The 25,293-nt window shown below is 46.2% G+C and overlaps 1 protein-coding gene across 12 annotated transcripts in view; it reads left to right on the forward strand.

The window, feature by feature from the left end:
- Positions 1–25,036, forward strand: part of LOC147612928 (chromatin-remodeling ATPase INO80-like) — a 94,605-nt gene extending 69,569 nt beyond the window's left edge. For 4 of the 12 annotated variants that reach the window (XM_086782201.1, XM_086782195.1, XM_086782202.1 and 1 more), the window contains 5 exons: positions 7,904–7,998; positions 8,115–8,271; positions 8,369–8,572; positions 8,681–8,860; positions 23,895–24,651. In XM_086782201.1, the coding sequence (XP_086638327.1) occupies positions 7,904–7,998; positions 8,115–8,271; positions 8,369–8,572; positions 8,681–8,860; positions 23,895–24,263 (1,005 nt within the window). In that variant the 3' untranslated portion in view covers positions 24,264–24,651. Of the gene's footprint in view, positions 1–7,903; positions 7,999–8,114; positions 8,272–8,368; positions 8,573–8,680; positions 8,861–23,894 lie in introns of all 12 variants that reach the window. The other 8 variants (XM_086782200.1, XM_086782196.1, XR_015263326.1 and 5 more) reach the window with 7 other exon arrangements.
- The last annotated feature ends 257 nt before the right edge of the window (positions 25,037–25,293 follow it).

A 25,293-nucleotide genomic window follows, 5' to 3' on the forward strand; every position in this document is an offset into this window, starting at 1 on the left:
ACCAATAACCATGGTGTCTGTGTGCAGCTACTTGAGAGAGACAGCGAGACACAGCAGCAAGTCGAGTGGAGTGGTTGTTTTGGGAAAAAGTATAACCTCCTGAAGAAAGGAGATGCCACCTATGAAAAGGAGGCACACCTGCCTGTAATGGAGAAACTACCACCCGCTGTGCAGGTCACAGCCACCTTCTTGTGGAGAAGGAAGAAGAGTAGTAGCCGCCACTTTGAAGAGAAGCCGCTAGCAAAAGGGGATGAAGCGCACAGTCAACAGCCACCTGCTGGAGTTGGAGCGTAGCCTGCTGGTGGTAGACAACTGCCTGGCTGCAGAGCACAGCTTGTTGGAGAAGAACACACACAGCCTGCTGGTGATGGACACACAGCTGGCTGCTGTGGTAGGCTGCGAAGCTATCTGTAGTGCAGCCGCCTGCTGAGGGCAGAGCGCTGCTGGCTGGGGAACAGGCGCACAGCCGCCTGTTGAGGTAGGTAGCGCAGCCTGTTTGGCTTCCTATCTGGAGGTGCACAGTCACAGCCGCCTGGCTGCTGAAAGAAGAGGGGATGCCTGCAGTGGACAGGCGCAGCCTGTATGGTTGCTTGTAGAGCAGAGAAGACAGCCCTGCGAAGTTGGTCACACAGCTGCTATAGATGAAGTGCACATGCAGCCGTCAGCCTGCTGGACAAAGGGCGCCGCCGTCAGCTGTGGGGATGAGGTTGGCGCAGCCTGAAAAACCAAGGAGATGAACGCCAAGATGCTTCGATAGAGGTGGTGGCTCCCTTTTTGTAAAGGTTGGAGGGGGAGTTAACAATTTGAGTTGGCTGGCTCCTCATGTTTGCATGTGGGCGGCCAGCTCCAAGGTGGTGTGGGTAGGTGACCATGCACCCACCCCCACACACACACAAGATAAGTGAGGCTCCCCACCTTGGCCCCTAAGTGGGTGCCCACTTTTAAGTGAGTGTGAACATATAACCTTATAAAATGAAAGGTTAGAAAATAAACTATTAAACCAACATGTGCAATACACTTACCACCTGGGCACATGCACCAAAACTCGTCAAAAGACAGAGCAAACTTCACGACTCACTGGCAGGCGTCCCCGCTCAGTAAGTAACACGACAAACAGGCAAACACAAAAATACAAGTCATGCCAAAACAGTTTCAAACATGCAAAACATGAGTGCATGTGCAAATAGTATCATGGACATATCTCCCGTTCATGGAACAAGTACAAAATATTTGTCGGGCACAAAAAATGGCACGACATAAAACATAAATCCTGGTCTTCCTATGGAGTTCCGAGTGACAGTCCCATAGGTAAAACACAGTTCCAGGCACGAGCCTCCCTATGGAGTGACAGTCCCATAGGCAAGACACGGCACGAATACTGGCTCTTTCATGGCATGACAATCCCATGGATAGAACACAGTCCAGGTCATACACGGGCATGGCTTTCTTTGTCAAATCGTGCAGTGGGCTAGCTACTACGGTGAATCACATGATGAACTTTCTATACTAAGAGCATAAGCCAAGGAAACTTGGAACTGCATGCACGCTCGTCAACTCTGGCCATTCCATAATAACCTTGATCTTGTCTGGATCCATCTTGACCCCTTCCTTGGACACTACATGGCCCAAGTAGTGAATTTCTAACAAAAAAGACTCACTCTTCTTGCCGTTCACATATAACTTGTGCTTCCACGGTTCTTGAAATACCATATCCAAATGCTTTCGATGCTCTTCCCATTCTTTGAATGCACAATGATGTCGTCAAAGAAAGTAGCTGCAAACTTTCTATGCGGTCGAAATATTCGTTCGATCATTCTGTTGAAGGTAGTTGGGGCATTGGTAAGACCAAAAGGCATCACCAAATACTGATAAAGTCCAAAAGTTGTCTTGAATGCGGTTTTGTGAATGTTCTCTGAAACAATCCTGACTTGATGGTAACCAGTCTTCAAGTCAATCCTGCTAAAGATGTTGGCTCCATCCAATCTATCTAGGATGTCATCAATCCTAGGAATAGGAAACCTGTTCTGCGCAGTGATCTTGTTAAGAGTCCTGTAATCAATACAAATACTCCAAGGACCATCCTTTTTTTGAACCAATAAGACTGGAGAGCAAAAGGGTGATGAGCTAGGTCTTATCAAACCCTTTTCTAATAGCTCGTGTAGTTGCTTTATACTCTCATCTTGTGCTTGACTCACACGATATGGAGGTGATGAGCTAGGTCTTATCAAACCCTTTTCTAGTAGCTCGTGTAGTTGCTTCATACTCTCATCTTGTGCTTGACTCACACGATATGGAGGTGAACTTCCTGGCATGATGTCAATTTGATGATCTTCTGGTCTCTTTGGAGGTAGCTCTCCTGGAAGAGTATCTGCAAAACAATCTTCATATTTCTTTAAGAAGTCTTTCCTTTCATGATCAAGTGTTGGGAGTGACATCACTCTCAGACTCCTTTGGATCTCTGACATATATCAAGTACGAGGAAACAGATTGCTTTATTGCTTTTGGAACCTGTACATGGCTGATGAGTGGAATAGAATTCCCCTCAACTCTCCTACATCAAAAGTTAAATTCTTGCCCTTAAAGGGAACCTAATCTTATTTCCAGCCCAATCAATGGCCGGATCTATCTTCTTATGCCAGGGCATACCCAAAATTACATCACAATGTCCAACTTTTCCTACAACAAAGTTCTCATGGTCCACATAGACCCCAATCTGTAAGCGAAGCTTTCCAAAATAGAGGTCACCTCTGTTGACATTCCCTCGAAGGCGGCACCTGCAAAAATAGGAGCTGTGAACCTATCCGGAGGGAGATTGATATCTTCAACCACTCGGATGAATATAGTGGTGGGTAGCACCACTATCGAAATGGATGAGCACGGATTGGTTAGCCACTTTGTCCCAAGCCTTGAAAAGTTGCCTTCTCTCTAGCGGTGTGTCATCCTGATGTTGAAGTTCCTTTGACAATGCATTGGTTTGGGGCGGCTTGGCTTCTTGGTTTGGCCTATCAAGACATTTTACAGCCATATGTCTCTTCTTCCCACATTGGAAACACTTTTCTTCTTTGATACATTCTTCAAGTTGCTTGTAGGATAACTTCTTTTGGTAAAATGGAGGATTGTCCCCCCTCTTTTCCTTCTTCTCTTGTGGCTCATTTCTTCTTTGGAACCTGTTCTTTTGGGATGGATCTTGATTTTCGTTCTTTGATTTGCCCATGTGCAGGGCTTCAGCTTGCAAGGCTTTGTCTTGTTCTTCTTCCAAGGTTTTCGGTTCCGCCATGTAAATTTCTTGCATAAGTTTAGGTTGCAATCCATTGACAAACTTACGCATTTCCATTAGTGATGGAATGGGAGTATAAGAAGTAAATTTTAATGAGATGGCTTCTACGATTGTGTTCCTTCTTGGCTCTCCAAGCTAAGAACTCTTCATCTCGGAGAAACTATCTAAACTGTTGAAAATCTCGATACTCTGTTGATGTCATGGCCACGGTTTTATGGGAAACAGATTGTTGGGCTGGGTTTCCATCTTGAAGTCCTATATTGGCCTCATAGTTGTTCCCTTCATTAAGCCCTTGGTCTCCCTCTGCTCTTGACACCGCTCTGTCACCCCAAGAAAGATTTCTTGAAAAGAAATCCTTGCTTTGATACCACTATAAGCCCAACGGGGCGTGTAGTGACAGACTCAACCATGTGTCCAAGAGTTACAGAGATAGAGAGAAAGAGGGAGAGAGAAAGAAGGGCAAAGGGATCTTGCACAATACACTACACTAAGCGGGGAACAAGCCTCGGCCCCTTTCAGGAATTTATTCAAGAATCTACAAGCTTTTCCGAGCCAGGATCAATACAACCAAAGAATACAATATCAAACAAATATGTCGATGTAGAAGTCCGAGTTGAAGTCAGTGTCAAACAAAAGATCTCTGATGCTGAGCAGACCACAAGGATGACCCACAAGAGTATCTCACCAGGCTGGTACTAAATGAAAGTACATATCCAAGTCCAGGTCCTAGATCCAAATCCAAAGATCTCCAAGCTCACACATTGGATGTGTGCAATAAATGAAGTTTTCAAAAATCAGTCGGCAGATGGGTGTTGGCGGCGGTGCTCTCTGCAAGCAGCACTGCAAAACGGGCAGAACAAGGCGTTGTTGGCTGTTGGTTGTGGATAGGGTTGTTGGTTGCTGGTGTTGGCGGCGGTGCTCTCTGATGCTGAGCAGAAGCAGGCAGGACAGGGCGGAATGGGTAGAGGGTAGGGCGGCGCAGAACAGAGTAGAGCGGCGGTGGCGCCGCTGGTGGCTCAGCCTGCGATGGCGGCTCTGTTGGAGGTGGCGGCTCAGCCTGGCGGCAGGCGGCAGAACAGTGGAGAAGCTAAGCTGAATGATGAAGATTATCTTCTTGGAGAGGCTATGCACTTTTGATAATCTCCACTTGTAGATAATCCATCAAGGAAGGCTCTTGCTTCTTTTATACTTAAGGGAGGCCTTGCTTTTTACCAAAAGCGGGCCAAGCTTTGCTTTTTACTTTTTTTAACTATGCTTTTGTCTCTTTTTTTTTTGGACTTTTAATAAAATATTACTCAACTTTGGTTAAAGTTCTTTAATTATTCTTTTCCAACTTTAGGGCCTTGCTTTTTGGCCCTGGAGCTGCATTTTGAAGAAACGGCTTTTAGCTTTTTAGTTCAGCTCAGTCTCCTCTTTCCAATGGTGCCCTTAGCTCATGGTCAACTTAGTTTGACTTTTTGCTTTTCCTTGCTTTTTGACTAAAATTGGTGCTTTTTCATGAGCCAAATTCAAGATCCCCGTTCCCATGCTTTCATCCATCTGTCCATGTGTTAGGGCATGAGTTCCATCATGTGAAAAAGAGCTAGGAGGGCCAAATAGTTACATCTTCCTATGTGAAAAGTGTCAAGTTAAAGCCAACATTGTAGCCCCCAAGGTAAGCTGAGAAAGACGAGTCCATCATATGACTAGGAGTGTAGGTCCAATGTAGCATGTTAGGTGATAGAACCTCATCACAGCGAGGGGGAGTCTTGAAATAAAAATGTGTGAGGGTACAACATGAGTAGATTGAGGGGGAGAGCATGCACATTAAAAAGGAAGAAGAAAGACGAAGGGTCCGAGCTCAAAGGTTGATTTGTATGGTTACATATAAAAAATGAAGTCATTGCTCATAAAGGTAGCACATGGAAAGCACAAGGAGGCATGTGGAGTATGGGCACTTATTGACACATGGATGTCACAAGGATGCATGTAGCTTGTGGATGAGGGCTTCTTGAGAGCTACAAAAAAATGTAATCCTTGGCTCATTTTAAGACCTAGATTAATGCAATCATCATGTGATTAGTATCATGATTATGCTTGAGTTATTCTTTGTTTAAGGAATCTTCTTATTATTTGATCATGTAGTTTGTTGCTTGCTATGAGCCTCCCTAGCAATGCTAAATTTCAACTAGTTGGGGGGTGTGCATGAAGTTTGAAGGGTTGCTTCCTTAAATTCATAGCTAAGGGCATCGACATTTCTTAAGGACCGTGCCGAGGGGGGGGAGGGGGATTACACCCCAAGGGTGGGGCTGGTTAAGAGGCCTAACCTAGGGTCAAGATAACTCATAGGTGCATTCCGCACTCGTACAATCAACATGTACCTTACACGATACAATTATTTTTTTACCAGTTTGTGTAAAAAATGGAAATAAAGTTGTTCTCTATGTTCTAGAAACCAATATCCTGCATTTGTTGTTGTCAATTTCTCTCCCCAATTTGTCAACTTTCTCCCAATTCTCCCAAATTTTTTCTTAGCCCCCCCAAGTTTTTTTTAAAAATTTACGATTTTTCCATATTTCTCCAAATTTCTCTTTTTCTCCCAATCTCTCTTGATTTCTCTCAATTTTTTCAAACTTCCCTATTCTGTTCCATTTTCCTCAATTTTTCCCATATTCTCCAGAGTCGTTAATACCTCTAATTTCACCTAAATTTCCTTCAATTTCTCTTTGTTTCTACCAATTCCGTCAATTTCGCTTAAATTTCCTTCAATTTCTCTTTGTTTCTACCAATTCCGTCAATGTCACCTAAGTTTCCCAATTTTCTCCAAGTTTCCTAATTCCTTCAATTCTCACAATCTCCCCCGATTTCTACAAGCCCATGCAATTCCCTTGAATTTTCCCCTATTGTCTTCAATTTTCTCCAAGTCTCCCAATTTGTTCCAGTTCCCCAAATTAATAGTATTTTTTGAGTTATATATTGTTTACTATATATTTAAAAAGAAAAAAAATGAATGTACTTAAAGTACTTATCTTGATGTGTACTTTGTGTACTCCTTTGGTATTGCAAGTACTCAACCACCTTGGTTAACTTAGGGTTTGGGTTGAGGCATCTAAAGGGGAACTTTAGTGGTTGATAGAGGCATTGGACTTATTATGCATGGGTTAGAGTTTAGTCTCTAGACACCTCCAAACCTCTAGTTTGGGGGGTGAGATTCATGGGCTCTATGGTTGGGACTGGGGCTGAGGTGGTTCCTTGAAGAAAGATAATCACAGGTGGTTTTGCAAGACATGGTCCTTACATTCTATGTCCAATGCCTTGCCATCTCTGAGCTCAAGACAATATGTCTTGGCATACTCTCTAGGTCACGTCAGCTTAAACACTGATATGCTTGACAACCGACAATCCATCTCCTCAAGACAAATAATCTGGTGCTTTTCTTGTGGAACTTGCTTTTCCTTTTCCCTTTCGCTTGGGCCACCCCTCTCGTTTTGCCGATGGTTTTGAATGACTGAAGATCGTGAGTGACTTCTCTAATATATGCAGCTAAGTTGCAAGCTGCAGTTGTCACTTCTTCTTTATGTTTTCAAATCAAATATCTCCAGTATTTATCCTTTAGATTTTTGATGGTAGAGAAAAAGAGAAATCTGTGTCAGCTTTTAGATGGCAACTCCTAAGGTTGTAGGACTCCACCCTCTTTACCAACGTGAGACACCTCGAACTGTTGCCACCACCTGAGTGCTTTGCCAGTGAGGTATATATAAAGCTTGCAGTGTTTACTGTTGTGAGCATCTTAAGAGACAATAGAGCTAACCAAGCAATAGATGCATCGTTGAAATTGTTTTTCATAAAAGGCATTTGATTCAGCCAGCCAGTTTGCTGAGGAAGCACCACTTGCTTGCCAATCTATGCAACGGGGTGGAATATTGAGCAGCTATAGTTTTTTGCCACATCGTCCGGAATGCATTTGCCACATCGTCCGGAATGCAGGCAAACGATAGAGTAGTTTTATAAAGTCACAAGAGTTCATGGTTCAATTGTGGAGGTGGCATATTCTGAGAACTTTGGATGGTGATATTTTTTTTCATTTAATGATTTTCTTGCATTTGCATGGCGGTATTCAAATTTGTCTCAAAAAGTTGCTGTGTGGCATTAGTTTTTATGATTATACTTGAAACACCCCAAGTAAGGAGTCTACTTACCTGTGTGTCCGCTCAAGATCGATAATCAGGACATAGGTGGGTATAGCTAGCACTCTCCACCCAACCATAGGCTGCAAACCGGATATATGGTAAGCCACCCCTGAGCTAGAGACCAATGCAACTGCAGCATAGCCCATACCCTCAAGGCATGCACATCCCATACCACGCACCCCCCCTCTTCCAAGGTCAGAGTCCCACCAAGGAACACTTTTCAAATGAGCCACAAACGCAACTTTATAGTCCTCAAACCTGTTCACAATATAATGAACTATCTGGTTGGCCTCATCACCGCCGTCGTTATGTCGAGTCACGAGACCCCAATTCTTATAGCTGCATAAAATTCATATTGATATTCTTGTCTGGAGCCTCTTGGTTTTGTTATCAATTTCTTAAGTTTTTTATTTATTTATAAAATCAACTTGGTCCTCTTGCCGATGGTTTTGTTCAGGATTATATGAACTACCGGAAGTACAAGTATCTTCGACTTGATGGGTCATCGAGCATAATGGATCGCCGGGATATGGTCAAGGATTTCCAACATAGGTGACGAATGCTCACCTATTTAATGGATGTACTAGTTTTTTTTATCATACATGGGTGTTCTAACACACGTGAGTCTAACACATACATGGGTGTTCTAACACACGTGAGTCTTGCAGGGGGGACATTTTTGTTTTTCTGCTAAGCACAAGGGCAGGTGGTTTAGGGATTAACTTGACAGCTGCTGATACTGTCATTTTTTATGAAAGTGATTGGAACCCAACCATGGACCTGCAGGCCATGGATAGAGCTCATCGACTTGGGCAAACCAAGGAGGTAAAATAAAGCAGCTGTTTTTTTGACAGGGCCAACTTTGAAGGTGGCATGTGACCCCCATGGACATTGTACTTACCACTATTTCTTGTATGAACAGGTGACTGTGTACAGATTAATTTGCAAAGGAACTGTGGAAGAAAAAATTGTGAAGCGTGCCAGTCAAAAGAATACTGTGCAACAATTGGTGATGACTGGTGGGCATTCTCAGGGAGATGTTTTTGAAGCTGAAGAGGTTGTGTCTTTACTTCTGGATGATGCTGAGCTCGAACAGAAAATGAAGGAACAAATCTCAAAGCAACCGGTACATTTTGATCTCAATTTGTGTTTCCTTTAGTTTTTTTCAGTATAATAAAACCCCAAACACTCTGATAATTTCAGAACCATTAAACCATTCATTGTACAATTGCAGGATAAACCTGAGACACGAAAGAAAGGATGGGGGGTGGTAGCTTCTGGTGTCAAGCGTACTGTAAGGCTGGATGCAGAGGGTAGTGCATCTATCGAGGAAGAGAATCCTTTGGTAGGAGATGGTAGTGTTGAAAAGGGTGTGGAGAATGCTGTCCCCTCAGCTAAACAGCGGCAAAGCAAGGTGAGAACCTCTGAGCTTGATGTAGATAACATGGGCTCTCATCAACAATTTTGTTTAACTACATTCAAGGTGGTAGAAGTTCTATGTTTCTGAACAACACTATGAGTAGTTCTATTTGTGGCATGATGTTTATGGCCAGTTTCCAAGCACAAAATCATTCCATTGTTCACATAAACAATAATTGACCCATCTTATAATCCTATGCTTGAAAACTGCTTGGCTATGGCCAAAAACCCGTTAGAAGAAGCATATAGAGGTGTAATATCACTATGTCCGAGAGAAGATATTGATTGATGATGATGTTTCTGGAATATTGTCCATTTGAGGTGTGAAGTCCTTCCCAAAATCTGCCCTAAAAAACACAGCTGAAAACCAAGGTTAGTCCTAAACCAAATCATGAGGTAGCAGGCTAGCTCACCTGCCAACCGCGACTAGCATCCACCGATCTCCCCCGAGCCAAGGCTAGGGCTTCTTGCACAATCCCATAGGCTTGTGTCTAACTTTGGCGTCCCATACCAGTAAAGCTTGCTGCTCGAAAGCCTCCCCTACACCAACCTACATACTTGCCATGTGCGTGGCATGATCATCTGTGCTCTCTTGGTCCAAGCTAGACCTTCGGTGGCACATCCGCACAACTGTATCTCATAACAACCCAAGCTCTCACTTATATAGTGATAATTGCGTCATAAATAGCTAACTTGCTGGAAAAGGCCATGAAGCTTGTTGTATCCCCCTGGATGACCCGCTATCCTTTTCCTAATCTCAGCGCTATCCGGTAAACAAACCTCCCCATTCCGGAACAGCAATCCATTCCTGATAAGGAAGTGGCCACTTGCCACACTCACAGATGACATGACTCCTTAGTCTTGGTTGAAATGTGTGGAGCTCCGTGCCTGGACTTGTTGCCAATACCGACCAAAGTGAATGCTGTTGTACCCTCTGGTGCGGGTGTGCAAGGAACACGAGAGAGAGAGAGAGAGAGAGAGAGAGAGAGAGAGAGAGAGAGAGATTAACGTCTGCGAAAGGCCAAAGTGGCCTATGAGACCAAAACATAGTACACAGCTGATGGTTTCTCATCAAAAGTACGACAAAAAGGACTAAAAAAGTCCTAAACAGTCCTAGACAGCCATGAAAGGAAAATACTCGTACTGAGGTATAACAAAAGTGTATAATATCTACAACTAGCATAAGACTGGTGTAATCTGCTCATCTCAGTATCTCTCTCTCATGGGGTGCTGTAAGATCGAGAAACTAAAGTGGCGGGGCAGTCGTCTCATGTGGCGGGTGATGATGGCTCTAATCCACCGGTGATGAAGCGGCCGTGGACGAGGTCCTGGTAAGCATGGGTGTCTCGCTCGACAAAGTGCTATGGATGTGTCAAGGGTGACTCCTCCTGAAGGACGTCTATGGGACGTTTGGCTCGCCGAGGGGGTAGTGGAGGTCCTGGTTGTATCTGTCGGGGTGGTCCCTGGCCCTAAAAAAATCTGTCATGGCGCTGGCGGGGTGGATCCTGGCGTACTGACCTGGCTCATAGGAGAGCCTCTCGATGGCGTCTGAGCTCCAATAAGAAAAATCCCAAACATCTCTGATCCTCAAACTCCATCACATGTCGTAATGGTCCAAAACCCTCTCGGAAGAGACACCAGTATCTCCGTTGTATCTCATAGTACACAGTACATCGGCATATGTAGTACTCCTCTGACTCCACTTCCTAGTGACATAGCTGACAAATGCGGCCTTCTGGCTTCATCCCCTCGTATCTCCGTTGTATCTCATAGTACACAGTACATCGGCATATGTAGTACTCCTCTGACTCCACTTCCTAGTGACATAGTTGACAAATGCGGCCTTCTGGCTTCATCCCCTCGTATCTGCCAATCTCTACCCTCAGCTGATGTGATGAAGTGCGGATCTGTCCAATGGCACTGCGAATGCCATGTGAGAGATGGGTGTCCATGTATGTAGACCGTGTCACAAAGCCATCGAGGGAGAGATGTAGAAAATGGTCCCGATAGTGGGCCATCTTCGTGCCTAGAGGTAGGGGGGGGCTGGACCATGTCCTTTCTGCATCTAGCCTCACGATGTCCATCCCTATCACCCTATTCTGCTTAGAGCGACTAAGGTCCAAGAAGGGGCAGTCCAGGCTGGAATCAAATGGAGGGAGTGCATTGATCGTCATGCCATCACATCTAGGCGTACCAACATCGTGTATCGCCGTCTACTTATAACTGCCTGGAAGAGATAAGTGCTAGGTGTGGAAGAGGTAAGTGCTAGGTGTGGGTATCTCTGTCTGGGGAGCTCCCATATCCTGTGCAAAAATGTCACTGATTAGAACAGGGCTTCGGTAACCACTGGTGTGGCTCCTATCTCTGCTCTGACAATCTCATGAGGTAGCGATGGTTTGCTCCGAATCATGCGTGCGATCATAGTCACCAGTGGTTTCTCTAGTACCTGCCATCCATCATAGAAACTCTCTCTGGTCCGACCTGGTTGACGAGCGGCTCCCTCCTTGTGTGGTAGAGGATGGGTCCCCATATGGGTGAGCCATATAAGAGTGTAGGTGTGACCAATGTGTCAAACAACCAGAGTTTGGTGCGTAGCTCCTGAAACTGAATGTAGGCACATTGTCTCTCTAGTGTCCCTAGGGCTGGATATCTATGTGCCAATCTAGCCTTTGCTGCCTGCCTCAGAGAGAACTGTGGTCCGTTGAATGTGACTCCTAGGTACACATATGATCTGGTGTACTCCACTGATTCACCTCTAAAAGTGAAGTGATGGTCGGATCTAGTCACCCAGGCCTGTGCGGTATTGAAGACCATAATCTTAGTCTTCCCAAGGTTCACTGTGAGGTCCCTATATGCACAAAACGACTGCAAAAAATTTAAATGCTGTTGCAAACCCTCAGGGGAGTCTGCAATAAGTACAATGTCATCGGCATATAGCAGCATGGGTATCCAAACCCCTACCAGACTGGCCCCCCTGCCCCCCCATCCTGTTGACGTAGTCGGATACTCATCAATGTGAAGTCCAAAGAGGGTGGGTGACAGTAGGCATCCTTGCTTCACCCTAATGGTGCTAGTCACTGTATCCGACATGCCTCCGGGAGTCCATACTCTGCCTATCACCGCCTCATATAATGCATAAATGCCCCACTGCATCTCCTCGGGAGCACCAATGTCATGCAATCTCCTCGTGAGTCTGGCACGTGGCACCTTGTCAAAGGCTTTGCAGAAGTCCACAATGCAGCAATATATCCTCTTCCCCCGTGCTCGTCCCTCCTCAATGAGAGCTCTGAGGGTAAATATGTGATCCAAAGTCGTGAAACCTCGTCTGAAACCTGCCTGCCCAGGTGCTCTGAGTCCATGTGTCTCAGCCCATCTACTCAGCTCTCGATCCAAAATAGATATGAATATCTTGGCCAAGCAATGGCCAATCATGATGGTCTTGTAGTTCCCTGGTATCATGGGGTCACCACTCTTAAATAGAGGTACAATAGTATGTGCCGACCAACTGTCTGGGAAACCTTCGCACATGGCCCTGTCAAACATGTGTACTAGCAGTGGTGCCAATTCATCTCTGGCATATGAAAAATGTTCTGCTACCAAACCATCCTGGTCTTGGGCTCTTCCATTATGTAGTCTGTCAATAGCATCCAAAACCATCCGAATGGTGACAAAAGTACTATAATCCGGGCGGGTCGCTGACGGATGAGGGGTGGGGGGCTGCCCTGGTACTTCATATAAAGTTCTTGCATATTCATGCCATGCCTCAGGTGCTGTGATAGTTGTGGGTGGCTGTCGCTCATGGAACATCTTCCATGCCCTCTTGCTGTCCTGCCCCAAAAATAGTTGGTATATCTCCATCTCAAGCTTGGCCAGGTAATCCCGCTTCTTCTTCCGCACAAGGCGTTTGAAGAGCGTTCTAGCTTGTCTATGTGTGTGGATGCCAAGGGTGATCTCCCGCAGCAAGCGGTTACGAGTCTCGCGACATTCATCATCGTACCACGCACTCTGTGGGGCCGTATGGCGAGGAGGGGTAGAAAGAGGGGGGGTATACGGGAAAGCATATGTTGTTGAACCATGTAACACATCTGCCAACTCTTTCGTAAGCTCATCAAGTGGACTGCTTGGGTCAAGAGCGAACAAACCATCATATACTGCATTGCCATATACACTAGAGGTCTCCCGAGTAAAGTGATATCTTGGGTATCTGGTATGACTAGAGGGTGGTGTGCCTCTAACATATCCACAATGCAGCAACATCTCCCCGAGTATAGTGATATCTTGGGTATCTGGTATGACTAGAGGGTGGTGTGCATGGTCTGCTGCTATCCCAATGGGTCTGCCTGAAATGGAGAGATCCTGTATATCATGTTTCAAGGTAGGTGAGCCCATCAGGTAATCCACTTCACTAGCTTGTCCCTTTTTGTTCCAGCATGTGAGAGCATCTGAACCTGGCCAATGGGATAGGCCATTATAGATAACTAGCCCATGTGCACTCCCCAAGGCTAGGAAGTGTCTCCCATATTCTGTCACCTCTCCTGTGTCCTGAGCAGATCTGTGCATCCCTATCTCATCTGCTGCTAGCTCGCGGTACATGGGCTCATCCGTAGCATATAGAGCTGATTATTGCCGGCCTGTTCGTGCATTAAAATCCCCCGTGAGTAGTACATCTCCCAAGCTCGCAAATCTCATGATGTCCTCGTATAGCGGCATATATGGTGATTCTCCTGACGTAGCGTATCTGGAATGTGCCGGTGGGAAGTAGCATATTGCAATGTAAATGTCCCGAGGTCTATTTGTGCTCACTTTGATCCACATGTAGCGTGCGCCTGCACCTCTATGCATCACATGTATTGCCTCTCGTAAGTCCTCCCTTAACAGTACTGCTACCCCCCCCCCCCCCCCCCACTTCCTCTAGCCCCCCCTGCCATGTGTGGTTGGGGTCGACATACTGATTCCCATCTATACCCAGGAACCTCAGTAACTCACTCCCTGCACATTGGTGTGTCCATGTATACATGGCAATATCCCGGCCTTTGAAAGTGTTTTTGAAGTACCCTGCATCTACCCGTAGGGCTCCATTGCAGTTCCACACCGATAACTTCAAGGTCCCATAGGCCGTTCCTCGTCAAGATGACCGGCGCTCCCGGATGAATACTTGCCTATCTTTATATACAGCCCACTTCCCCTCCTTACGTGCTTCGAACACTCAAGGCATGTTCTCCTTCCGGTGTGCTACCTGGGCCGGCGTAAGATCCTCATCTAGATAAATTCTCTCCCCCTTAAGCGCGGCCCTCTTGGCGAGAAACGCCTTCTTCTTATTCATATCTGCAAATTTCAATGTCAATGCTCGTGCTCTCTGGTGGCATCCTTTCCCACTCTTCTGGCCTCTGCATTAGGAATCTCTGTGGCTCCTATCTTTGTACTCAGTGTCTTAGCATCTTCTTGAGGAGGACCTTTCTCCCCCCACCTTGTAACCCGTACATGTAGGGCTCTGGCTCGCTGTTTAGCCTCTTCTTTCAGGGTTGCATTCATCACCTCCACTTTATTGTCAGGCATTCCCTAGTGCTTTTTTACCACATCAATCCACTTAGCATTTTCTTCCACCTCCGCCTTGGTGCGTTGTGGAACCTCGGCGAAGGTTTTTCTCTCCTTCTCCACCTGTATTTTTAGTTCTTTTATTTCCTCTTGCATTTGAGGTGCTGCAGCCATGCCTTGTCCCTCATTTTGATGGTCTAACTTTTCCTTGATGCATTCAGCTCTGCCCTTAATTCCAAGATCATACTACAATCATTGCATGCATTTCCTCTTGCAATTCTTTTGTGATTTCAGCCTGCATAAAAGTTTGTGCAACTTGCAATTCCGCCTGTATTTGGGCTTGCATCTCGCCCTTCATCTATGCATACATGTCTGCATACGTTTCAGCCAAACATGCATGTGTTTCTTGCTGCATTTCTTGCTTAACTTCCTCACGCAGGAGATGTATCTCTGTCCTGATCAATATGTGTATCTCATCATACATTGCTTTATCAATTCTCTTGGATGTCTTCCCCAGTCATTTTGACCCCCAGGGAGAGTGTCCATTCCCTACCTTTTCTCACGTAAAACTTCTTAACAAAAGGGGACTTTACCGGTGTATGAAATGCAGCAGCAGCGGCTCCTCCGAGTTCGGCGACAATCTCCTCTTCGTCCATGTTGTTCAGCGAGCTGTCCATGTTGGACTGAAGGGGTCCCCTTTCTAGTATTGATTTTGGTCCTCAGTTGGTGGCCCCCATAAGTGGCCAGCTGCAAGTGGGGAGGCAAGTACCTGCAACAAGAGGAGGCGCAGGTTGGGCAGCGAAGAGAGAGGAAGGGGCACAGGTTCGAAGCAAAGGGAAGAGGGGGCACAGGTTCGAAGCGAGGGCAGCGAAGTTCGAAGGGGGGGGCGCAGGTTCGAAGCGAACCGTCTATGAGAGGCCAAAGTCGGCCTACGGAGAGAGATCGGCGGCTGCGCAGAGAAGGTGGCGAACAATGCGGCTGTGCACAGAGGGGCGAGAGAAAGAAAGAAAGAAAGAAAGATATATTAACGTCTACAAGAGGCCAAAGTCGGCCTATGAGACAAAAAATAATACAATTGTGTTCTTCCGGTCATCAGAAGAAAAGAAAGAGAAGAAAAAGTGTGCATGTGTCTGGATACAACTATGAATCATCATGGATCGGTGGAGCCCATATACAAACAATATAAGGGGGGGGTGGGGATGTGGATGGAGTGCTAAGGCGAGATGCATCTCTATATGCTGAAGGGGTAGTACAAGCATGCTATGCAGATCTATGTCTAACTCCATCCAGTGCCATAAGAGGGATATAAGATATCATACATCGCCGATGGTGAGGCTGTGAATGGCGTGAACATGTACCCTGAGTCTGAGTGAAAGCAAGCTAGCCTCTCTTGTGTCTCCATCTGGTGTCTCATTCGGATAGCTGCTATCTCTCGGTGACGGAGTCGGGGTGCTCTATGTCCAGTTTGTCTAGGTCTCCTCTTGGCTCTCAATTCCTCTGCTCTCTGTGCGGTCACCCCACGGGCACTGGCATAGCTCTCTGGAAGAAATCTGTGAGCTGGGACTGTCTCCCACCCTTAGTGGGAGCGGGTGTCTGGAGGAGTCTCTCTCGAGAACTATGAAGCTCTAGTAGTAGTCTGCCAAGCTGTCGCTGGTCCGAGGCCTCCATCAACTAATGTAGTGAAGAGTGCTCCTCAAACAATCCTGCATATCTATCTCTGACCCCCTGGTGGGCTCTACATCTACATACAAAGTGATCCTCAGTCTCCACCTCCTCGCGGCACAATCTGCATATCCGCTCAGCTCTGGAAACCCGTGCCGCTCTCCCAACCTCTATCTCTAGCTGATGTGATGAGACTCGTAGCTGTCCAATAGCAACGCGAGAGCTGTGTGGCATGTATACATCCATGTACCGCGGTCGATGTATAAACCCATCCCCTGAGATGCTCATAAAGTGGTCACTGTAATACAGCATCTTCGGTGGTAGTGGGCTCTCTGGTGCTGTCCATGTCTCGTGTATGTAGTGCTGCCATATGTCCTGTCTCCTCACTCTGTTCCCCTCATTGAGAGAGAGGTAACCCCGTGGAGCAGACTGATCATACTGAAAAGGTGGCAACCGCTGAATGTCTATCCCATCATGTGAGAACCACTGTAGCATCTGTGCATACCAAGATCCAGTGTGTCCAGCCTCGCCAGCTGTCTGGATGCCTCAAAAGCTCGGCGGGATAATCTCTCTGTGGGCATCTCCCTCATCCTGTATATAAAAGAGATCGTCTGGAACAATGCCTCCACTGCCATAGGTGGTGCAGCAAACTCAGCTCGAACAATGTCGTGCGGGACGGATGGTTTGCTGCGTATCATCCTCGAGAGCATCAAGATCTGTGGTGTCTCCAGTTGTACCCATGTGGAGGCTGCAAGCCCCGGTGCCCAAACCGCTGCTGCATACATCAAGGCTGGTGTCACTAATGTATCAAAGAGCCACCCCTTCGTGCGGGGTTCCTGAAAATGTGCCTGATGACACTGACGCTCAAGGCCAGCAAGAGCTGCATACCCCCGGGTCACTCTATCTCGGACTACCTGAGCCATGGAGAAGCGTCCAGCTAAGCTAGTAAATGTGATGCCAAGGTAAACATAAGAGCTCACCACCTCGACTCGCCCTCCTGCTAATGTGAGAGTAGTGTGGCTCCTGACTGCGGGTGAAGTGTGGAAGATCATAACCCTGGTTTTCCCACCCTGCTGTGCGCAGAAGTCATCAAGAGCCACAAGGTGTCTTTGAAGCCCAACCTGTCGGATACCAAGACGATGTCATCAGCATAAAGCATAACATGGACAGTAATACCTGATAGCTCAACCCAAGAGCCTCCTGCCTGTGTGATGTAATCGACCACCTCATCAATATAGAGCCCAAAGAGCGTGGGGGAGAGCGGGCACCCGTGCTTCACACCAATGGTGCTAGCAACTATGTCGGACAAGCCTCTTGGGCATCGGACTCTCCCAAAGACCTGCTCATATAGCCTGTATATGCCCCACATCATGTCTGAAGGTATGCCTAGTGTCTGGAGTCACTGAAAGAGGCGCTCTCTGGGCACAATATCAAATGCCTTGCGGAAATCCACAAAGCAACAATAGAGCCGTTGCCTCCGTGCCTTGGCCTGATCAATCAGGCACCTCAATGTAAAAATGTGGTCGATGGTCGAGAAGGCTCGACGGAAGCCTGCCTGGCCTGCTGCTTTCAATCCCCCAATCTCTGCATGAGTGCTCAGCTTTGCCTCCAAAACTGCCCCGTATAGTTTGGCCAGTATATGGCCAGTCATGATGGTCCTGTAGTTCCCGGGGTCTAGTACATCTCCCGCTTTATGGATCGGCACAATAGTGTGCATCGTCCACTCTGCCGGAAACCCCTCTGACAGAGCTCTGTTGAAGAGATGAGCAAGAAATGGTGCCAATGTATCAATAGCATAGATGAGATGCTCTCCCTGTAATGCTGTATGATCTGTCGCCCGTCCATGTTGGAGTCAACATATGGCCCTCCTAACCATAGGTGGGGTGAAGAAGGTGGAGATTGTGGAGCATGGCTCTGTGGGCTGTGGTATAGGGGGCTGTGCAGGCACATCATAAAGTCTCTCTGCATATGTCTGCCAGGTCTAAGGATAGGCAATAGGTTTGGGAGGACGGGGCTCTCTGAGTCTCCTCCAAGCAGGAGCAGCATCTCTGCTCATGAGCATGTGATATGTGTCCCAGTACTGAGCCTCCTCATAAGCTCGCCGCTTACGGCGGGTGAGAGTATGCATCCTCTTGCCTGCCTGTCTATGGGTGATCTCCCCGCGAGCCCTCTGCACTCGGAGACTGCGGTAAAGGTTTCTGCACTCATCATCATACCATCGGTTCTGGGACATGCTCCCAGATGTAGGTGGCCGTCCTGTCTGTATGTGGTATGGGAAACTCCTCGCGGCTGCGGAGTGTAGTACATGTGAGAGCTGGGAGGTGAGCATGGCCATGGGTGCCGATGGATCTAAGGCAAATAGCTGATCATGAACATGATAGTCGTACACCTCGGCTAGGTCCTGAGTGAAGTGAAAAATAGTGCGTGGTGGCTGTATGATGTGTGGGTGGGTCTCCAATAAGCTCCTGAAAGTGAGGGATAGGTATGTATGATCCGCCCCAATGGGGCATGGTGGTACGGTGAAGTGAGACACCATATCTGCTGCCTCCCGGGATCCCATCACATAATCCACTGTACTATTGCCGCCTCCCACTGGAAAGCAAGTCAACCCACCTGAATCTGGCCACTGAGTCATCCCGTTATAAATAACGAGATAGTGTCGGGCCCCAAGCTCCAGCAAATGTTGCCCATATCCAGTGCTGTCTGCTCCTCCATCAGCGGATATCCGAGTGGTCCCCGTATCCTCTGTAGCTAGTGGCTCTAGTCTCAAGGGATCCTCAAAGTCATAGATCTCGCACTGTCTGCTCTGAGTCCGTGCATTGAAGTCCCCCATCAAGAAGACTTCTCCCAGTGTCGAATAGTGTAAGATCTCCTCAGATAAGACAGAGTATGGAGACTCACTAGCCTCTCCTCCACCCGGCTCCTCGGTGGTGGCAAACGGCGACCGATATAAATCCATCTGGTCTCCGAGAGACGTAAGCTAATCCACATGTATCTCGCCTCTGAGTCTCGTGCTACGACTCGAACATGCTCATGTAACCCATGCCCGAAAAGCACTGCAATACCTCCTGAACCTCGAGAGGTGGCCTGTCTCATTCCCTGTCGGTGAGCTGACTCCCACTGATAACCCTCAACCCATGGTAAGCCTCTCTCCGGGCTCTCATGTGTCTCTGTCATCAAGATGATATCCCGACCCTCCATCACCTCCTCAAGTCTCCCTGGATGTGTCCATAGGACTCCATTACAGTTCCAGATTGCTATGTGTATCTCTTTGTCTTCATGTTGTTTCCTCCGTGTCTCATAGGCCAGATGGCGCTATTCGACCCTCTTCCCATCAATGTAGATGTGACCATCCCTATAATGTACCTTCTTCCCTTCTTTGCGTGCCGCCTTGATCTTCGGCATGCATATTCTTCTGTGCTCCAGTTGCATCCATGTGAGGTCATCATCGAAGTAGATGGGGTCCTCTGGCAAGCTCCTCAAGATAGCCCGTCTTCTCATAAAGCTCATCCTACTCTCCTCGTCCGGGAACTGTAGTTAAGGCCTTGCCGTTGGTGGAGTCCTTTGGGGTTGTCCTCCATACTCTAGTGAATGGGAGCGGCTCATCCTCCTTTAGTCCTACCTTGGTACATAGGTTCCGCCCGTCAATCTCGGGCGTGGAGGTAGTGCTCTCTGGTATCCCTGTGACTCGGATGTTGAGGTCCCGAATCCGTCGCATCTTCTCTTCATCAAGGGTAGACTGCATCATGTGTACATCTTCTTGTACCTCCTTCTTGATGTTCTTCTTCATCACTTGTACATCTTCTTGCACCTCCTTTTTGATGTTCTTCTTCATCACTTCTATCCATCCTTCGCAGGCCGCCTCCATTTTTCCCTCGATTGTGTGGGTGAGGGTTTTGGTGATCTCTTCTTTGATCGTCTCTTTGTCCACCTCAAGAGTCTCTCCTTCCTCCCGTGAACGATCGCGTAAGGATGCCACTTCGCCCTTCAAAAGGTTGATATCCTCCTGCATGGCGAGCTTTTCCTTCTCCCACTCCTCTTGCATGGTAAGCTTCTCTTCCTTCCATATTTCCGCTTCGGCCTCCAGCTTCCCCATGCGCGTCAATAAGTCCTTCTTGATGGCGGTGATGGTGCTGTCCAATGTCTTCTTCTGGTCCTTGATAAGATCCCTAAGGATATGATCAAGCTGGCTGATTTTGTCATCTACAGACCCTCCCATTGTAGAGGGAGGGAATGTTTGAAAGGCGCAGGTAAATATGTGGGAGAGAAAGAGAAGAAATGGATGAAATTCAAGTCCCCATTATGTTGCTGCCTTGGGGGCCTTACCAAGGGTTGGTGGGTGGGTGGGTGGGTGGGTGGGGAAAAGGCGCGGAGCAAGACGGGAGAGCGAAGAGCGAAGGGAGCAGCGGGAGGGGTGAGAGAGAGAGAGAGAGAGAGAGAGAGAGAGATGTTGTATGTTGACGAGCAAGATAATCAGTACATTAATGAGGGGATTATGGAAAATATACAAGAGTCGTGGAAAGCATGATTGCATTATAGAAATAGGTGCTTTTTATAGGAGAGACTCCCCTTTACAAAGGCGAAGCATATTATGCCACTACATATGCCATATGCCAAACATGATGCTAGGTGTCACTTTGCCACACATCACTACTTACATAATAGTCTTCCAAGAGGAGGTTCCCACACAAAAGAGCTCATACACACTAATGGTTATTCACACACATTGGAACCGCTTTATTTAAAGTCTAAGCTTGGACATAATACAATGCTACTTTATGAGGTCACCTCTTCAATTCTACTCAAGGCATCCACCACTCAATTTAGACTACCCTTTCGATACTTTATTTCCATATCGAAGTACAGCATCAACTTAGTTCAGTGTTCCTTCCTCCCCCTCAACTCAGGTCTATCACATATATACTTAAATCGACTTACGGTCGATCATCACAATAAACTTGGTTCCATAAAGATAATGCCGCTAAGTTTTCATAGCGTGTATAATGGAATACAACTATTTCTCTCGAGTGTGCCATCTGACCTGGGTATTGTCAAGCTTCTTGCTTTGAAATACCAGACTGCTGGGATCCGGCAAGGCCAATATTGGCACATCCTTCGCCTTAAGCTTGAGAGCTTGAAAAGCCTCTTCCAGCTTCTCGTTCCAAGACATTGGGCTATGGGAATGACATCTGCTTTCCTGAAGGAGGTATTGGAAAGGTACAGTTAATCGTGAATAGTCCCGCACGGACTTCTTAAGAAAGACAATGAATCCCAAAAATACCCAAAGTAGCCTCACAATCTAAGGAAGAGGCCAATCTAAAACCTTATGTATATGCTCAAGATCTATGCTCATCCCATCTCGTGTAATCCGATGTTCTAGATATATGACTTCTCTTTTAAGAACTCACACTTCGTGTAGTTGGTATACAACTTATCTCACCTCAAAATCCTCAAGATGATCTGGAGATGTTCGACGTGCTCCTTGAGAGTACGGTTGTATATCAAGGTATCATCTAGAAACACGACCATGAATTTCACGAATCTCCAAAGAGATCATTCATCAATTGGTTGAAAGTAGCAGGAGCATTCGTGAGTCCAAAAGGTAACACGTGAAACTCGTAATGGTCATACCAGGTGCGGAATCCCATCTTAAAGACGTCTTCCTCCTCAACTATCCGTATTTGGTGATAACCAGTCGGAAGGTCAATCTTCGTAAAATAGGAAGCTCCTTGCAACCTACCAATCAAATCATGCGCTCTGGAAAGGGGATATCTATTCTTGATCGTAACTATTCAAGTTTTAATAGTTGACACACATTCTCCAATTTGCGTCCTTGTGCTTCAATAGTACCGGTGTCTCCCAAGGAGATTTACTCTTATGAATTTGTCCCATACAACGACGGTCGGGCAATCTCAACCTCTTCCAGTTGATTCATCTCGTAAGGCAATTTGCTGCGTCCCATACCACTGAAGCTTGCTCTGAAGCCTTCGACACGCCGACTTACTTACTCGTCATGTGCGTGGCATGAGCATGTTTGCTCTCTTGGTCCAAGCCAAACCTTCAGCGGGTGCATCTGCATTGCTGTATCTCATAATAAAACAAGCTCACTTATATAGTGATAACTGTGCCATAAATAGTTATAGCAGCCATTAAGCTTGTTTTATCAATCCAGGAATCATAGCCAAGTATCTACTTGCTAATCCTTAATCTTGGGGCCCTCTAATCTCGTTGGATTAGTGTCCAGGTACATAACATGAGGACAATGTCGTAGATATCTTCACGAAGTCGGTGCCACGGGATGAACTAGGATCTGAGGGGGGGTGTTAAAGGTGGGTACATAGAAGTGGTCATCTCCTGGTTGTGAGCCCTGTTGAGGGACAGCTTTTGAGTTGACAAACCATTGCATAGGAACAGGGTGTAAGAGGAGTGCATAGGATCAAGCTTTTAGTAGGATTCATTTGATGCATATATGTAGCCTAAGTAAGGTGTGAAAGGCTTCAAAATTGGGGCAAATGATGGCACATAGGAACACCTGCACGTGGCATTTAGAAACCTTGATAATAACGTTTTTAAGAGTCAAATTGAAAAGGTGTTCAGCCCGACTATGAAAAATGCCGCAAAATTGTTCGGAGGAGGTCATTGCCACCTGTTCGTAGCTGCTGCCTATCTTCAAAGTGATCCCCATGCTTTGTGCTGTCGAATAGGAGCATACGTGGGTGAATACAGGTGACCCATGACCACCTTTATACAAAAGAAAAGTGTGGGCAGCCATCACGACTGCCCACGTACACTCACAAGGTGGCCGGCCTGCTCTTTATGAAGCACCTCCAATGCCTATATAAGCTGCATCCCTTCTCATAGTTGATGGGCCAAAGCAGTGTATTGATCAATGTGCCTACACTGTATTTGCACATGCATGTGTGCTAACCGTCACCATGCCCAAGTCTACCGTTCATCATGGATGGCCTTTTTAACCTTTATCATGGCTGAGTCTACCCTTCACCTTGGGAGAAGTGATAGAATCTCAGTGTGGTGGCCTTCGTCATAGCTTAGTGCCGACTCCATGTTAACGAGTCTTCTCTCTCTTGCCTCTCTTCTTGGACCTCATGCCCAAGCTTCCATGATGACCTTCACCCATGTTTTGGACTCCATGTAAACGATGTCCCATGTTCCCGACTCTATGCTAGCGAGTCTTCTCTCTGTTGCCTCCTTTCTTTCATAAATGATTATGTTGCAAACTTGCTAGTCACTTTTACTTCTGCATAAGCATGCGGATTGAGTACCTTTGACCTTTTCATGTGATGGGAGAGGGCACCATTTTGTTGTGTGGCATTCATCAAGCATCTTTGAGCAATAGAAATCATAGATTAGAATATGAACCATAAAGTGGTGAGTGCCACCTTTTAGATTGGAGGCTTGTCTCTGCATTCATTTATATCTCTTGCAAGTTATGCCACTAGACAGATGACATGGCTCTGTAGATGTTTCTCTAGTTTTAATTGCATATTCAGGTTTGCATCTCATCAGAATGCAAGGGTGAGCTTGTACTCAGCAGCAGAGTGTGTCTCCAGTTCAGTTGTGCATGATCTGACTAACTCTAGAGGTTGTCTCAGCTTTTCATTTGTACGTCTCCTGCGTGTAACTTTGCATACATGTGTGCGTTTGCATCGTTGCCAGCCCTTGCCTTGCACAGTAGAGTTGTTGGTCAGAACTTTGTCAAAGTTAAAAGACCCAAAAAATGGAAATGTGCACATTGTTTTTTTAAAAGAGAGAGTGCACATAGTTAGTCTGCATCTTATGGCACCGGAAACAAATTGTTTTTTGTTCTGCAGAGAAAGAGTGACGTGGAAGGCAAGCCACCAAAGCCTCCTAAAGCACCTAAAACAAACAAGGGTTCCAATGGAAAAAAAGACGTGAAAGAGCCTAAAAACTTCTCTGAGGCTACTGATGCTGGCATGTCAACGGTGAGAGGAAGGTCAAAGAAGAGTGCATCTATCACGGCCATGGCAAGTGGTAATCATGATAGTGTCCAGATGGTGACCTGTTGTGGAAGTGTTTCTGTGGAGAGTTCAGCTGAGGATAATGTGCATGATATGTATAAAATGGAGGACAATGAGGAGCTTAGTCCACAAGAAGGGTTCTCTGCTGGGTCATCCTTCCCTTTACAGAATGAGAACTGTTTTGGCCAAGGTGCTTTTTGATAAGGAGAGGCTTCAGTTACATCCAGCCGCTCGTATCTTTTTACAGGTGCAAATTTTTTAACCATGTTTAAGGCACTAGGGCCTCAATACTTATAGATGTGTGTAGGGACGTGTCTTAAAGCTTTACATTGATTACATAAAATTAAATGGTAGCAGGTCGCCGAAAGGTTGAAGAAAGTAGAATGCACTCACCACCCTCTTGAAGCATTTACATTTCTGAGAGAGTTGTCAGCTGAAAAGGAGAAATATTTACTATACAGTAGGTATACTACTGTTGTCTCACAGGAAATTGTTTTTCTGAATGTTGGGAAGCTGCTGCAGGCCTGGGCATGCATACCACTCTGAGGTTTGATTATCTTTTTTTGTAGTGTAAAACGTTTGCAATACCTGCTCTTGCAGTCTTCATTTTGCAATTTTTAAGAATTTGATCGCTGTATTTGTGGGTGTGGGGACAGGGATCCACCCTCTTCGGTAATGATGATAACATCATGCCTGTTATTTACTGGCACTAGTGTTGGAACATTTGGGGGGTTTACGAATGGTCGATTTGAAAAATTATAAATAATTAGCTCAATATAAAGCTGCATCCATGCAGTTAGTTTGGATTTGCACATCCATGTGGTATATCTTGATTGGGTGGCTTGTAGTTGCTATGACTATTAAAAAGCTTGAGTATAGGCAGCTTGATAAACAAGTATTGTAGATTTGGTGTATTCGTGATTTTATGGGGGCCGTCTCCTTCACACAGGGCTCGTAAATCTCATGCCTATTCAAAATCTCTTAATCTTGAATATAACCCGTACCTATAAAAACAACTGCTAAATGCGGTAGATGGACACTCAAAATTTGATTTTGGTGAGCATTTTACCATGCACCATGAATTATATTTTGAAGAAGATGTTAGGTAGTGATGAAGCATTAAAACCAATTGAGATTGAAGTTAGCCTTGCGCATTAACTTTTAATGGACGTTGGTTCACGAGAAACATTAATGCTCAATGGAAATTCTTGAGGCATTCCAATCTTTTGCA

The sequence above is a fragment of the Cibotium barometz genome, chromosome 44 (assembly GCF_041138505.1).
Source record: "Cibotium barometz isolate CiBa-2024 chromosome 44, ASM4113850v1, whole genome shotgun sequence".
Classification (NCBI taxonomy): Eukaryota; Viridiplantae; Streptophyta; class Polypodiopsida; order Cyatheales; family Cibotiaceae; genus Cibotium; species Cibotium barometz.